The sequence below is a fragment of the Oncorhynchus tshawytscha genome, unplaced genomic scaffold (assembly GCF_018296145.1).
Source record: "Oncorhynchus tshawytscha isolate Ot180627B unplaced genomic scaffold, Otsh_v2.0 Un_contig_276_pilon_pilon, whole genome shotgun sequence".
In the NCBI taxonomy this organism is placed as follows: Eukaryota; Metazoa; Chordata; class Actinopteri; order Salmoniformes; family Salmonidae; genus Oncorhynchus; species Oncorhynchus tshawytscha.
Window position 1 is genome coordinate 66,992 of NW_024609574.1, and position 16,138 is coordinate 83,129.

Sequence of the window (16,138 nt, forward strand, 5' to 3'; positions counted from 1 at the left end):
TTTACAAACGAATAAGAATACATCATGTTAATTCAACAGTATTGGTATGATTATTTACTCATCTGATTTTAAATAGTCTCGTAACAAATCAGTGCCTTTCATCCCAGCATAGTTTGTTGTTTATTTTGTAACACCATAAGATATAATATAATACCTCCGTTAGATGTCGTCTGTTGGCTCTACTGTTGTCACGGTAACCATGTTTACTTCGGTGGAGTAGATCCATCCTGTCTTTCAGCACCTTTACTTTATTTTAAAGATATATCTGGGGAATTAGTTTCACACAACTAGAAGAGATTGTCTACGTTTTTTACAATTCATCAACTTCTTTGACAATACTAATAAATATTGAATAAGTGTTTTTAATGATCTTGTCGCCTCTTATTTCAGCTAAGGTATTCTTTTGTGAAGCTATCCTTCTAAATCTCGTTTAGCTATAGCTAAAGTACCAAAGCCCAACTCCTAGCAAGTCTGTTTTTCAGCCACTAGATGGCAGACATTTCCCTTGTTTTTCTGAGTCTGAGAGGTGAGGTGTGTTACAGTAAAAGCCACAGACCGTAACCTCCAAAGAGCAGTAAATTAAAACAACTTCTAATAGCCTTGTCAGCCCTAATGTTATTTTATTGCAATTGAATTACGCTCAGGTTTCAGACTGAAGAGAACTCATTAAATAATTCACTCTCTCAGGAGCAGTTTGTCAGATAGATAAGATTGATTAGATTTCCGTACGAGACCCGGTCTTGTCCATACAATACAAGGGATATTGTTCTCTCCCCAGACAGCATAGTTAGTACACACACAACATGGTGGACCTATATCAGCTGTCTGCCAGTAATTATATCTGTTCGACAGAGCAAATGAACATTCATCACTGACGAAGTTGATTCTGTAAGATTCAGTCGAGCTACGTGGCGGCGTCTCCTGTCTAGCTACTTGACTTGGTGTCTCCTGTCTAGCTACTTGACTTTGTGTCTCCAGTCTAGCTACATGACTTGGCGGTGTCTCCAGTCTAGCTACATGACTTGGCGGTGTCTCCTGTCTAGCTACATGACTTGGTGTCTCCTGTCTAGCTACATGACGGTGTCTCCTGTCTAGCTACATGACTTGGTGTCTCCTGTCTAGCTACATGACGTCTAGCTACATGACGGTGTCTCCTGTCTATGCTACATGACTTGGTGTCTCCTGTCTAGCTACATGACTTGGTGTCTCCTGTCTAGCTACATGACTTGGGCAGTCTACTTGGTGGTGTGTCTCCTGTCTAGCTACATGACTTGGTGGTGTCTCCTGTCTAGCATGACTTGGTGTCTCCTGTCTAGCTACATGACTTGGTGGTGTCTCCTGTCTAGCTACATGACTTGTCTAGCTACATGGTGTCTCAGTCTAGCTACATGACAGTCTAGTCTAGCTACATGACTTGGTGTCTCCTGTCTAGCTACATGACTTGGTGGTGTCTCCTGTCTAGCTACATGACTGTCTAGCTACATGACTTGGTGTCTCCTGTCTAGCTACATGACTTTGGTGGTCTAGCTACATGACTTGGTGTCTCCTGTCTAGCTACATGACTTGGTGTCTCCTGTCTAGCTACATGACTTGGTGTCTCCTGTCTAGCTACATGACTTTGTGTCTCCAGTCTAGCTACATGACTTGGCGGCGTCTCCTGTCTAGCTACATGACTTGGCGGCGTCTCCTGTCTAGCTACATGACTTGGCGGCTCCTGTCTAGCTACATGACTTGGCGGTGTCTCCAGTCTAGCTACATGACTTGTGGTGTCTCCTGTCTAGCTACATGACTTGGCGGCGTCTCCTGTCTAGCTACATGACTTGGTGTCTCCTGTCTAGCTACATGACATGAGCTTGGTGTCTCCAGTCTAGCTACATGACTTGGCGCGTCTCCTGTCTAGCTACATGACAGTCTAGCTACATGATGACGTGGCGGTCTGTCATGACCTGCGTCTCTAGCTACATGACTTGGCGGTCTCCTGTCTAGCTACATGACTTGGTGGTGTCTCCTGTCTAGCTACATCTAGCTACATGACTTGGTGGTGTCGTCTCCTGTCTAGCTACATGACTTGGTGTCTCCAGTCTAGCTACATGACTTGGCGGCGTCTCCAGTTTAGCTACATGACTTGGCGGCATCTCCAGTTTAGCTACATGACTTGGCGGCATCTCCAGTTTAGCTACATGACTTGGGATCGGGTAAAGGTTGAGGGAGATAACATAGTTGTTTTCGATGTAATGGCCATAAACTAAGATAAATATGTATGTGTAATGTATTAATGAATTCATTATAAATCTCCACCTCAGAGCGACACAAATCTTCCCATGCAGCGTCATATCAGAGAGGATGGAGATGAAAACCTACTGTGTGTATATAAACCTACTGTATACTACACTGCTCAACAAAATAAAGGGAACACTTAAACAACACAATGTAACTCCAAGTCAATCACACTTCTGTGAAATCAAACTGTCCACGTAGGAAGCAACACTGATTGACACTACATTTCACATGCTGTTGTGCAAATGGAATAGACAACAGGTGGAAATTATAGGCAATTAGCAAGACATCCCCAATAAAGGAGTGGTTCTGCAGGTGGGGACCACAGACCACTTCTCAGTTCCTATGCTTCCTGGCTGATGTTTTGGTCACTTTTGAATGCTGGCGGAGCCCTGCAAAATGACCTCCAGCCGGCCACAAATGTGCATGTGTCTGCTCAAACGGTCAGAAACAGACTTCATGAGGGTGGTATGAGGGGCCGATGTCCACAGGTGGGGGTTGTGCTTACAGCCCAACACCGTGCAGGACGTTTGGCATTTGCCAGAGAACACCAAAATTGGCAAATTCGCCACTGGCGCCCTGTGCTCTTCACAGATGAAAGCAGGTTCACACTGAACACGTGACAGACGTGACAGAGTCTGTAGACGCCGTGGAGAACGTTCTGCTGCCTGCAACATCCTCCAGCATGACCGGTCTGGCGGTGGGTCAGTCATGGTGTGGGGTGGCATTTCTTTGGGGGGCCGCACAGCCCTTCATGTGCTCGCCAGAGGTAGCCTGACTGCCATTAGGTACCGAGATGAGATCCTCAGACCCCTTGTGAGACCATATGCTGGTGCGGTTGGCCCTGGGTTCCTCCTAATGCTAGACAATGCTAGACCTCATGTGGCTGGAGTGTGTCAGCAGTTCCTGCAAGAGGAAGGCATTGATGCTATGGACTGGCCCGCCCGTTCCCCAGACCTGAATCCAATTGAGCACATCTGGGACATCATGTCTCGCTCCATCCACCAACGCCACGTTGCACCACAGACTGTCCAGGAGTTGGCGGATGCTTTAGTCCAGGTCTGGGAGGAGATCCCTCAGGAGACCATCCGCCACCTCATCAGGAGCATGCCCAGGCGTTGTAGGGAGGTCATACAGGCACGTGGAGGCCACACACACTACTGAGCCTAATTTTGACTTGTTTTAAGGACATTACATCAAAGTTGGATCAGCCTGTAGTGTGGTTTTCTACTTTAATTTTGAGTGTGACTCCAAATCCAGACCTCCATGGGTTGATAAATTTGATTTCCATTGATAATTTTTGTGTGATTTTGTTGTCAGCACATTCAACCTATGTAAAGAAAAAAGTATTTCATAAAAATATTTCATTCATACAGATTTAGGATGTGTTATTTTAGTGTTCCCTTTATTTTTTTGAGCAGTGTATATATATAAACTTACTGTATATATATATAAACCTACTGTGTATATGTAAACCTACTGTGTATATATATATAGACCTACTGTATATATACAGTGGGGCAAAAATGTATTTAGTCAGCCACCAATTGTGCAAGTTCTCCCACTAAAAAGATGAGAGAGGCCTGTAATTTTCATCATAGGTACACTTCAACTATGACAGACAAAATGAGGATCATTGTAGGATTTTTAATGAATTTATTTGCAAATTATGGTGGAAAATAAGTATTTGGTCACCTACAAACAAGCAAGATTTCTGGCTCTCACAGACCTGTAACTTCTTCTTTAAGAGGCTCCTCTGTCCTCCACTCGTTACCTGTATTAATGGCACCTGGTTTTTTTCCTCATTTTGTCTGTCATCGTTGAAGTGTACCTATGATGAAAATTACAGGCCTCATCTTTTTAAGTGGGAGAACTTGCACAATTGGTGGCTGACTAAATACTTTTTTGCCCCACTGTATAAACCTACTGTGTATAAATATATATATATAAACCTGCTGTGTATATATATGTATATATATGTATATATATATGTATGTATGTATGTATGTATGTATATATGTATGTATATATATGTATGTATGTATATATGTATGTATATATGCATGTATGTATATGTATGTATGTATGTATATATGTATGTATGTATGTATGTATATATGTATATATGTATGTATGTATATATGTATGTATGTATGTATGTATATATGTATGTATATATGTATGTATATATATGTATGTATATATGTATGTATATATACATATGTATATATATATATGTATATATGTATATACAGTGCCTTGCGAAAGTATTCGGCCCCCTTGAACTTTGCGACCTTTTGCCACATTTCAGGCTTCAAACATAAAGATATAAAACTGTATTTTTTTGTGAAGAATCAACAACAAGTGGGACACAATCATGAAGTGGAACGACATTTATTGGATATTTCAAACTTTTTTAACAAATCAAAAACTGAAAAATTGGGCGTGCAAAATTATTCAGCCCCCTTAAGTTAATACTTTGTAGCGCCACCTTTTGCTGCGATTACAGCTGTAAGTCGCTTGGGGTATGTCTCTATCAGTTTTGCACATTGAGAGACTGAAATTTTTTCCCATTCCTCCTTGCAAAACAGCTCGAGCTCAGTGAGGTTAGATGGAGAGCATTTGTGAACAGCAGTTTTCAGTTCTTTCCACAGATTCTCGATTGGATTCAGGTCTGGACTTTGACTTGGCCATTCTAACACCTGGATATGTTTATTTTTGAACCATTCCATTGTAGATTTTGCTTTATGTTTTGGATCATTGTCTTGTTGGAAGACAAATCTCCGTCCCAGTCTCAGGTCTTTTGCAGACTCCATCAGGTTTTCTTCCAGAATGGTCCTGTATTTGGCTCCATCCATCTTCCCATCAATTTTAACCATCTTCCCTGTCCCTGCTGAAGAAAAGCAGGCCCAAACCATGATGCTGCCACCACCATGTTTGACAGTGGGGATGGTGTGTTCAGGGTGATGAGCTGTGTTGCTTTTACGCCAAACATAACGCATTTTGCAGTGTTGCCAAAAAGTTCAATTTTGGTTTCATCTGACCAGAGCACCTTCTTCCACATGTTTGGTGTGTCTCCCAGGTGGCTCGTGGCAAACTTTAAACAACACTTTTTATGGATATCTTTAAGAAATGGCTTTCTTCTTGCCACTCTTCCATAAAGGCCAGATTTGTGCAATATACGACTGATTGTTGTCCTATGGACAGAGTCTCCCACCTCAGCTGTAGATCTCTGCAGTTCATCCAGAGTGATCATGGGCCTCTTGGCTGCATCTCTGATCAGTCTTCTCCTTGTATGAGCTGAAAGTTTAGAGGGATGGCCAGGTCTTGGTAGATTTGCAGTGGTCTGATACTCCTTCCATTTCAATATTATCGCTTGCACAGTGCTCCTTGGGATGTTTAAAGCTTGGGAAATCTTTTTGTATCCAAATCCGGCTTTAAACTTCTTCACAACAGTATCTCGGACCTGCCTGGTGTGTTCCTTGTTCTTCATGATGCTCTCTGCGCTTTTAATGGACCTCTGAGACTATCACAGTGCAGGTGCATTTATACGGAGACTTGATTACACACAGGTGGATTGTATTTATCCTCATTAGTCATTTAGGTCAACATTGGATCATTCAGAGATCCTCACTGAACTTCTGGAGAGAGTTTGCTGCACTGAAAGTAAAGGGGCTGAATAATTTTGCACGCCCAATTTTTCCGTTTTTGATTTGTTAAAAAAAATTGAAATATCCAATAAATGTCGTTCCACTTCATGATTGTGTCCCACTTGTTGTTGATTCTTCACAAAAAATACAGTTTTATATCTTTATGTTTGAAGCCTGAAATGTGGCAAAATGTCGCAAAGTTCAAGGGGGCCGAATACTTTCGCAAGGCACTGTATGTATATATATATATATAAACCTACTGTGTATATATAAACCTACGGTATATATATATAAACCTACTGTGTATATATAAACCTACTGTGTATATATAAACCTACTGTATATATATAAACCTACTGTGTATATATAAACCTACGGTATATATATATAAACCTACTGTGTATATATAAACCTACTGTGTATATATAAACCTACGGTATATATATATAAACCTACTGTGTGTATATATACAGTCTCTGAGGATATTCTCTTAATGACTTCCTCCGAACGTCAGAAACATTATCCACTTCGTCTAATTGAGATGTGAAGATACTGAATTAAAAAGCTTGAGTCTACAAACTGATTAGTAGAAGCTGTTTTGTATTATTTTAGCAACGTGTACAAATCATCATTAGTTCCATTCATTTCAAAGGGTGTTATCAAATGTCATTTTAAGATGCAGCTTTAAATGGGAGCATCTCCTGTATCACCAGAAGGTACTGTATAACGGCTCTTCAGAGAGAGGGGAGGGGTCATTCCACTTCCTGGATAAATGTTGCTATAGTGACCGTCTGTCTTCACAACCCTCTTTACTATGGAGAGGTGGTGAGGAAGGACTGTGGGATGTATCATTTTAGTTTCTGTCCGTCCTATATTTGCCTTGAGATCCCATCTTAACAAGACAGGGGATTAGAATGAGAGCGAAATTACCATATATTATTTTAATGAAAAGAAATTAGCATATTGTTCTTTTCATTCTCACCACCATTGGTTTCCTAGTTACTGTTGCCTGCCAGTCCTCTAATGAATGTAATTGCTGCCTTTTGATGAAAGTACTATTATCTGGATCACATTTTCCATGAACAAACAGCTCTTCCCATCCTCTTCTCCCACCCCCCTCCCTCTCTAACAGGACTATGAGATCTGTCATTACGCAGGGGGGGGGACACGTAGCTGTTCACAACAAGTGTCGTCCTTGAGACTCGGAGCCAACCTCTCAAGGTCAACGGACAGATTATGTATCCTGTGTAGGTTGTACAAAAATCCACTTCTGTTGATTTTAGGTCTACATGCATGTCTGTATATGTTTGTTTTTTTAAATCACCCCTACGTGGACAAGACCAAGTTCAAATTATTTTGATGTTTAAACTCGTTCATATCCTCTAAATATTGTCACATTAAAAACATCTCACCAAACTATTTGTTTGGGAACATAACAAATATATATCTATATCTACTAAACACACCTTCAGATATCAGCAGGTCCCAGGACATGTTAAGTTACTGAGAAGAATTTGTTTGGCCACCTGCACAGATGGAGGGGTTGTATGGCTGACCTTTTGACCTCACAGATTAGCGCGTGACGGTCTCTTCCAGATGTGTTGTCACTGGTTAAAACAGACACTGGAGCCTGGAGTGTAGCGTCCAGTGATTGGCCTGATGGTAACACACTGGAGCAGTGATTGGCCCGATGGTAACACACTGGAGCAGTGATTGGCCCGATGGTAACACATTGGAGCAGTGATTGGCCCGATGGTAACACATGGAGCAGTGATTGGCCCGATGGTAACACACTGGAGCAGTGATTGGCCCGATGGTAACACATGGAGCCGTGATTGGCCCGATGGTAACACACTGGAGCAGTGATTGATTGGCCCGATGGTAACACACTGGAGCAGTGATTGGCCCGATGGTAACACACTGGTGGCCCGATGGTAACACATGGAGCAGTGATTGGCTGATTGGCCCGATGGTAACACACTGGAGCAGTGATTGGCCCGATGGTAACACATTGGAGCAGTGAGTGGCCCGATGGTAACACATTGGAGCAGTGATTGGCCCGATGGTAACACACTGGAGCAGTGATTGGCCCGATGGTAACACACTGGAGCAGTGGTGGCCCGATGGTAACACATTGGAGCAGTGATTGGCCCGATGGTAACACACTGGAGCAGTGATTGGCTGATTGGCCCGATGGTAACACAATGGAGCAGTGATTGGCCCGATGGTAACACACTGGAGCAGTGATTGGCTGATTGGCCCGATGGTAACACACTGGAGCAGTGATTGGCCTGATGGTAACACACTGGAGCAGTGATTGGCCCGATGGTAACACACTGGAGCAGTGATTGGCTGATTGGCCCGATGGTAACACACTGGAGCAGTGAGTGGCCCGATGGTAACACACTGGAGCAGTGATTGGCCCGATGGTAACACATGGAGCCGTGATTGGCCCGATGGTAACACACTGGAGCAGTGAGTGGCCCGATGGTAACACACTGGAGCAGTGAGTGGCCCGATGGTAACACACTGGAGCAGTGATTGGCTGATTGGCCCGATGGTAACACATTGGAGCAGTGAGTGGCCCGATGGTAACACATTGGAGCAGTGAGTGGCCCGATGGTAACACACTGGAGCAGTGAGTGGCCCGATGGTAACACACTGGAGCAGTGATTGGCCCGATGGTATCACACTGGAGCAGTGATTGGCCCGATGGTAACACATTGGCTTATTCTATCAGTTAAAGTTGCTTATGATTCACCAATCCTATAATAGATGTAATTTCAAATACTCCCCACTGTGTTCCAACAGCATCATTGACTCCACCCCCTTTAACCCTTGCCTTTCCTGTACCTCACCTTGCAACCCCCTATCCATCTCCCTGCTTGTATCAGCACTTGTAAACCAGTGTCCCATGGAAACCCATTTCTCCTGGCTTCCCTCTCCTTCCTGCTATATGATTGTGACTAACATGTCGGTCCTCTCACACGACCAATAAACTATTATGTAATATGAGGTTTTGAATTCAATTAGATTTCAATGTTTGAAAAAGATGGTTCACAGGGCAGTGTTGTCCCCCTGACAGGGCAGAGTGTTGTCCTCCCCCTGACAGGGCAGAGTGTTGTCCTCCCCCTGACAGGGCAGAGTGTTGTCCTCCCCCTGACAGGGCAGAGTGTTGTCCTCCCCCTGACAGGGCAGAGTGTTGTCCTCCCCTGACAGGGCAGAGTGTTGTCCTCCCCTGACAGGGCAGAGTGTTGTCCTCCCCTGACAGGGCAGAGTGTTGTCCTCCCCTGAAAGGGCAGAGTGTTGTCCTCCCCTGACAGGGCAGAGTGTTGTCCTCCCCTGACAGGGCAGAGTGTAGTTGTCCCCCCTGACAGGGCAGAGTGGTGTCCTCCCCTGACAGGGCAGAGTGTTGTCCTCCCCTGACAGGGCAGAGTGGTGTCCTCCCCTGACAGGGCAGAGTGGTGTCCTCCCCTGACAGGGCAGAGTGGTGTCCTCCCCATGACAGGGCAGAGTGGTGTCCTCCCCTGACAGGGCAGAGTGTTGTCCTCCCCTGACAGGGCAGAGTGTTGTCCTCCCCTGACAGGGCAGAGTGTTGTCCTCCCCTGACAGGGCAGAGTGGTGTCCTCCCCTGACAGGGCAGAGTGGTGTCCTCCCCTGACAGGGCAGAGTGGTGTCCTCCCCTGACAGGGCAGAGTGTTGTCCTCCCCTGACAGGGCAGAGTGTTGTCCCCCTGACAGGGCAGAGTGGTGTCCTCCCCCTGACAGGGCAGAGTGGTGTCCTCCCCTGACAGGGCAGAGTGGTGTCCTCCCCATGACAGAGCAGAGTGGTGTCCTCCCCCTGACAGGGCAGAGTGTTGTCCTCCCCCTGACAAGGCAGAGTGTTGTCCCCATGACACATGGTTCACAGGGCAGAGTGTTGCCTAATGATGGGCTAATGATTGGGCTAATGATGGGCTAATGATTGGGCTAATGATGGGCTAATGATTGCCTACAGGACTTCCTCTCTGCAAATCAGATTATATTCTGAGTGAAACTTCTGTTGTTGGATGACGTAGCATACACATGTATTTTAGTATGTTTGTTCATACCAGACGTTTGGCTTCATTAAAGTGGGATAAAACTCACTAAACAAATCACTGGTTCATAAATGTATTTACATATCTGATATAAATCATTTATATTTGATTTGAAAGATAAATTAAAAACGTTTTTTTTTTTGCTGGAATATAAAAATGTGCACCTCATTGTCATCATTCAGACAGCATGTGGCACCAACAGGTGATAATGCAGGTAAAAGCACCCCATTTAGTGTTTAATTAACTGTCAGCATCTAGTAAAACAGCCCCCCATTCACCCATCAACAATGACTTAACAGTTTCACCCTATTCATGTTGTACATGCACTGCTAATGAGTAGACATGTCATTACAACCAATTAGGACATGTGTTTACTTATTAAATGCCTGTTTGACAGTAAGTAATTGTTAGTAACGTCTGAGTGCATTACCCATCTACTTCCATTGTGCTTTCTAATTGGACTTCATGGCCGAAAACACGCCCATCCCATTCAGCTTGGAACGGGGGGGATCACACAGTCTGGGTGGACTTGTCGGTCAGTGCAAAAATAGATCCTTGGGACGTTCCTACCCTCAACCCTATACTTATGCCCAACCCTCAACCCTATACTTAAGGCCAACCCTAACCGTTTTAAATGTCAATGGGGGATGTCCCAAGGATCCCGCCTAGCAGGCCTACCCTACCTACTACCCTGCTCCTGTCCCCTCCCTTCCTCTGCACTTCTCTTCTCCCCCGTAGGCCTACCCTACCTATTCTTGTCCTCCTGTCCCCTCCCTTCCACTGCTCTCCAGTTTCATCTCAAATCCCATTTGCCATTGTAGCCTACATGCCCAATCGCCCAGGACTGCGCGCATTTAACAGTTTTATGTAATCGTTAGTAGAATGCGGTGCAAGTCTGACGCATTGATCATTGTGCCATTTATCATTGCTGCGATCATTCCAGGACAGACCTGCCTCAAGATTTATGCTACATTTTACATTTAAATTCGAGTCATTTAGCAGATGCTCTTATCCAGAGTGATTTACAGAAGTGAGTGCATACAATTTCGCACTTTAAAAAAAATATATATTTTTCTTTATTCTCAAAGCATTCAAAAAAATAGGCCTATGTTTTACTGAAACGCCACGTTTGGGTAACTGGAATAAAGCAACAATATATTCAACTATTTCTCTTGACGTTTGTTTGCTGTGAGTCATTCAAATGGACAATAAACATTCACAAGCGAAGGCAGAGACGGAACAGGAGACCCGTCCGCCCGCTAAAGACTCACCTTTCTCTATCAAGAACCTGCTCAACTTCGACAGTAAACCTTCCAAACCGAAGACTCTGCTTGCCACCACCAAAGGACTATTGGAAGGAGGGTTCTCTCTCTCCCGGATCGGTGATTTAACTTTTCCTAGTTTTGACATCCCAGCCCAGAGATTTGGATTATCGGCGCACTATTTGGAACGACCGTCGGCGTGGTGGTATCCCTACGCGCTTGGCACATCGGGACACCATCTCTACAGGACCGGAGGTAGATTACTACCATACATTCAATCGGTTCTGATTATACATTTAGCTCATTAGAATAGCTCAAATAATGTTTTGGTTATAACGGATTAAATAAGACTACAACATATGTTTAAATCAATTGTGCTGCTATAATACTTGCTATTCGCAATACTCCTCAGTTGGAATAATAGTCAGACTAATGATTAGTAAATGTTTAAAATATATATATATATTTCACCTTTACTTAACCAGGTAGGCTAGTTGAGAACAAGTTCTCATTTGCAACTGCGACCTGGCCAAGATAAAGCAAAGCAGTTCGACACACACAACAACACAGAGTTAGTTACACATGGATGTATAGGTGAACTATGTCTAAAGTAACCTTCATATTGTCATGAATCTTCAGTCCAATATTGCAAAATGTCCCACAACAATTAGGCCTACTGCCTCAATTTGACTCACTAGGCGATTCGGTTCCTTTTAAGAAAATGTACTTAGTATAATCAAATTATTAACTATAGTGGTTTAAAAAAAAGTAATTTATGTTTATTTTATGGTTGCATTAATGTTTTCAATGAATGGTAAACATTGTCGTTTATTTCGTTTAGGGTTTGAGAAGGCCATCGTGAGAGACACACCATCAACAGGCGGGGACCGAGACACACCGGAGCTGCTGCGAAAATCACCCGACCAAGACGACCAAGAGGACGACAAAAACAAAAGTACTGATGATGTCGTTCTGGAGGAGAGTGATGGGGATGAATCAAAGAAGGAAGTAGAGTTGGTGGATGACTGGAGGAAAATTAAAGACGAGAACTCGGATAAAAAAACGTGTCGGAAAAAGAAAACGCGGACAGTCTTTTCAAGGAGTCAGGTATTTCGGTTGGAGTCAACGTTCGATATGAAACGGTACCTCAGCAGCTCGGAACGGGCAGGCCTGGCGGCATCCCTACACCTCACAGAGACCCAGGTGAAAATCTGGTTCCAGAACAGAAGGAACAAGTGGAAACGACAGTTGGCCGCGGAACTCGAAGCGGCCAATCTGAGCCACGCGGCGGCCCAGAGGATAGTCCGCGTTCCCATATTGTACCACGACAACACCGGCTCAGAAACGGGCAGCGCTGGGAACGTGTCAGTCAGCCGGTCTCTACTAACATTCCCTCATCAAATGTACTATTCACATCCACTAGTCACATCCGTGCCGCTGCTGAGACCAGTTTGAGAGACTCATTTATTGTGTTGATATTTCTGTATTGTAATTTATGTATTACAAACATTATTAGGCCTATTTTTATTTATTTTTAATCTATGATAATAGTTGGTGTTGGTTAAAAGGCTGTGTATATTGTACGGGTCTATTATGACAAATGTTGTATTTATTATTATTATTATTATAATTATTTGTATTCCCGTGTCCAAAACGGAAATATTTCCTCCTAATCAAATAATTTCATATTAAATTGTTGTGCGTCCAAAGTCATCTGAACATTTGGTATCGATATTGCTTTGATTTAACTGATGGGTTTTATATATGTTTTTAAACAGGGTGGAAACGTATAGGTCTGTGTCTCCATGTAGCCTACGACATTTTACAATGAATTACATCGATGTTTTGTGTGCGATTAAAACAAATCCTAAGTAAAGTTAATATTTCATCATGTATAGCCGTTTATGTGTAATAGTTCTATAGTTCTACTGTTCGCTTCACGTACACGGTATAATGGCTCACAGCTGAAAAATAACTACTACTTTGACCTATATCGTTTTATAGCGCAAGACAGTGAGGACAAATCATAGGCTATACGTCTCACAATGTTATCGCAGACTTGTACTTGCTGTCAACGCGAAATGTAATTTTTTTTTTTTAATTCCGTGATAAGAGTTTCACCAAATGGCCAAAACATGGAGATTTTTTTTTTTTTACATTGCTGAATAAATCGTGAAATACGTTCCCGACTACACCGAGTTTATTTAGAAACATACATACATGTTTTCATCTATACCTTTAATAAAACGTGGGACTTTGGATGTATGTTTCGTATCAAATACAGTATGTCCAGTCCTTGCATTAGATTACATTTTAGAGTTAAACATAGCGCTCCTTTGGCGAAACATTTTATGTCATTCATTTTAAGGGATTTGGAATTCATCAACTTATAGACAACAAAAGCATAGCACGCATTTAATTAATGAAATAATATAATATAATAGATTTTTAGCTAATTATATTTCTCTAATGTCAGTGGATGACTCATCCCAGAGATATCCTACTGGGCACATAGGTCTATTCCTCGTTGGTTCAACGTAATTTCGTTGAAATGGCGTGGAAACAACGTTGATTCAGCCAGTGTGCTCAGTGGGATATGACTCTGGACAAAACAATAAATGATGTCAACATTACTGATATCAAAACACATATTTCAATAATTTCTTGAATTTGGCCCATAGGCTATATATAGATAGGACTAAAGATTAAGAGTTGTCTTCACAAAATAAATTCCATTTAATTTATTCTGGTATTTTCAAGAACAGAATGGTGAAATCGCCAAAGGCCAATTTTCAGACAGAAACTAGGCGCACATTGGCCTTTCCGAATCCGTCTGAAGGGATTACGGCTTGGTTTCACATCTCTGTAAGGAACTCTCTCTCTGTAACGAAATTAGCTCACTAATTTGTAACAAAACAATAATTAATCTCCAATTAGTGGCTATAATACAGCACGGAATAGTGGAAATTCAAATAGAGCTATACGTCTACAACATTTGATCTTGAAGGGCATTTTTATTTGTAATATTCAAATATTTACTGTGGAACTTTGGGTAAACGTCAGGTGTGCATAGCATTAATTTGTTGCAGACTGAGTTGGGTTGGGGAGCGCTTTGGTGCTTGTGTCTCTCTCCAGCACGGTTTAAAATGACCGGGTCTCTTCCCAGCTTGTGATTGGTCCATGAGAATCCTACCTACGCGCAAACAAAGTAACTGAACGTTGTATGGGAGTGATGGTACTCGGGGAATTCAGACATAACTTTGCAGAAGGAGAACAAACCCGCTTCTGAAAAAATATCCAACGGGTTCCACATTTATTGCCTGAAGTTAAAGGTTCTAAATGTTTATCAGAATGAAGAAATCTGAAGACAGTGGCAGTAAAGTATCATTTACCTCAGTTTCCAATTTTACTATTCAGTCAATTCTTGGAACTGTGTCCGAGGACGCGCACAAGGACAGTTGTAATTCTAGTTCCGACGCGGGGCTGCTGCAGAGACAACGCATGCGCTCCGTGTCTTCAGAAGGATTCAGCGGCGGGGAGGATTCTACAGACTTCTACCCTTTACCCGGAGGAAAGAAACCACGCAATGACCTCAACGATCTCACACTTTCTTGTCTAAGTAAGTGAAAATGCTTTATAAATTGTGTTTTATTTTTGGGTAGCCTACTTGATTGTTATTCTGATTTGTTATTCTGATAACAATGACACATTATATTAAACCTATAACTATTATTATTACTATTGAACGATGTAAGATATGATGATAAAGAATGACAGACTACAGCATTTGTTTTATTTCTTTGTTTATTAGAAGTCTAATTCGAGATTTTTCGGCTACTGATAAAAATGTTATTTTAAACTGCTTGATGGAAGAATAAAAAGTTACTTGATTGATTTTAAATGATGCTGTGTTTTTAACACAACAACAAGATAGCCACGTTTTTTAAAAATAAACATTTGGATTGATTACCGTGCTTGCACTATTTTAGGTGACAAAAACAGACTAATTCTGGGGCAAGAGATGGTGAAGAGACATCAACTTTTTCATGATTATAAAGAAGGTGACCAGAGATACTACAACCAAACATCACCTGCTATTTCAGAAGAAAAGGGTCATATTGACGACGACGAAACATCCAACTCGTCCAGAAAGAAGTCTCGGACCGTATTCTCGCGGAGTCAGGTTTACCAACTAGAATCGACGTTTGACATGAAACGTTACCTTAGCAGTACAGAACGAGCTAGTCTCGCCTCCAGTCTCCAGTTGACAGAGATACAGGTGAAAACTTGGTTCCAGAATCGGAGGAACAAGTGGAAACGTCTGTTTTCTGCGGAGATAGAAGCGGTGAACATGGCTCACGCATCATCCGCACAAACTCTGGTTGGGATGCCGTTCTTCTTCAAAGAGAATTTCCGGATACGGATTCCTGTCCCTGGATCAATGACTTTCCCTACACCTCTATGTTATCCCGGGAGCAACATGCAAGCTTTACCTTTGTACAATTTTTATAATAAAATTGAATAGAATGATTGCCAGATTGCCTTTTGTAGTCTAATTTATTAAATTACAAACGATTTATATTGCCATTATTAGGCTGTGCCATAGGCCTATTTTATTACAACACACCGAATCATAAATAACCTTACAAAACAATGACTACATATCCGTCCACTGCCTCCCAGTGTATTTTCCTCTCTAGATTCTTAGAAAAAAAACGTTCTGGATCGAAACAAAAAGGTTTATATTGCTTGCTTCACATACTGTATGGAACCCCCGCAGGGGTTCTTCTTCACTTAACCAAAATTGGTTCTATATAGAGAACCCTTGGGTTCCATGTAGTGTTCTATATGGGATTCCATACAGGGTTCTG

At 42.5% G+C, this 16,138-nt stretch overlaps 2 protein-coding genes across 2 annotated transcripts; both read left to right on the plus strand.

Moving 5' to 3' along the window:
• Positions 1–9,666: 9,666 nt before the first annotated feature.
• LOC112236395 (homeobox protein HMX3-like) lies at positions 9,667–13,448 on the plus strand. Its single transcript, XM_024404975.2, has 2 exons — positions 9,667–11,522; positions 12,109–13,448. Exons 1-2 carry the CDS (start codon positions 11,207–11,209, stop codon positions 12,720–12,722), a joined length of 930 nt encoding a protein of 309 aa, XP_024260743.2. The 5' UTR covers positions 9,667–11,206; the 3' UTR covers positions 12,723–13,448.
• Positions 13,449–14,105: 657 nt separating this feature from the next.
• Positions 14,106–15,803, plus strand: LOC121845187 (homeobox protein HMX2-like). The gene is made up of 2 exons (XM_042315995.1): positions 14,106–14,886; positions 15,257–15,803. The coding sequence occupies exons 1-2, from the start codon at positions 14,607–14,609 to the stop codon at positions 15,790–15,792; spliced, it is 816 nt and encodes a 271-aa protein (XP_042171929.1). The 5' UTR covers positions 14,106–14,606; the 3' UTR covers positions 15,793–15,803.
• Positions 15,804–16,138: the final 335 nt, after the last annotated feature.

What these genes read in the sequence shown, in the direction of transcription:
- LOC112236395 (XM_024404975.2), top strand. Translation starts at nt 11,207, where the DNA reads ATGGACAATAAACATTCACAAGCGAAGGCAGAGACGGAACAGGAGACC. An exon ending in CCATCTCTACAGGACCGGAG is followed by an intron (nt 11,523 to 12,108) that starts GTAGATTACTAC and finishes TATTTCGTTTAG; the next exon opens with GGTTTGAGAAGGCCATCGTG.
- LOC121845187 (XM_042315995.1), top strand. Translation starts at nt 14,607, where the DNA reads ATGTTTATCAGAATGAAGAAATCTGAAGACAGTGGCAGTAAAGTATCA. An exon ending in TCTCACACTTTCTTGTCTAA is followed by an intron (nt 14,887 to 15,256) that starts GTAAGTGAAAAT and finishes GCACTATTTTAG; the next exon opens with GTGACAAAAACAGACTAATT.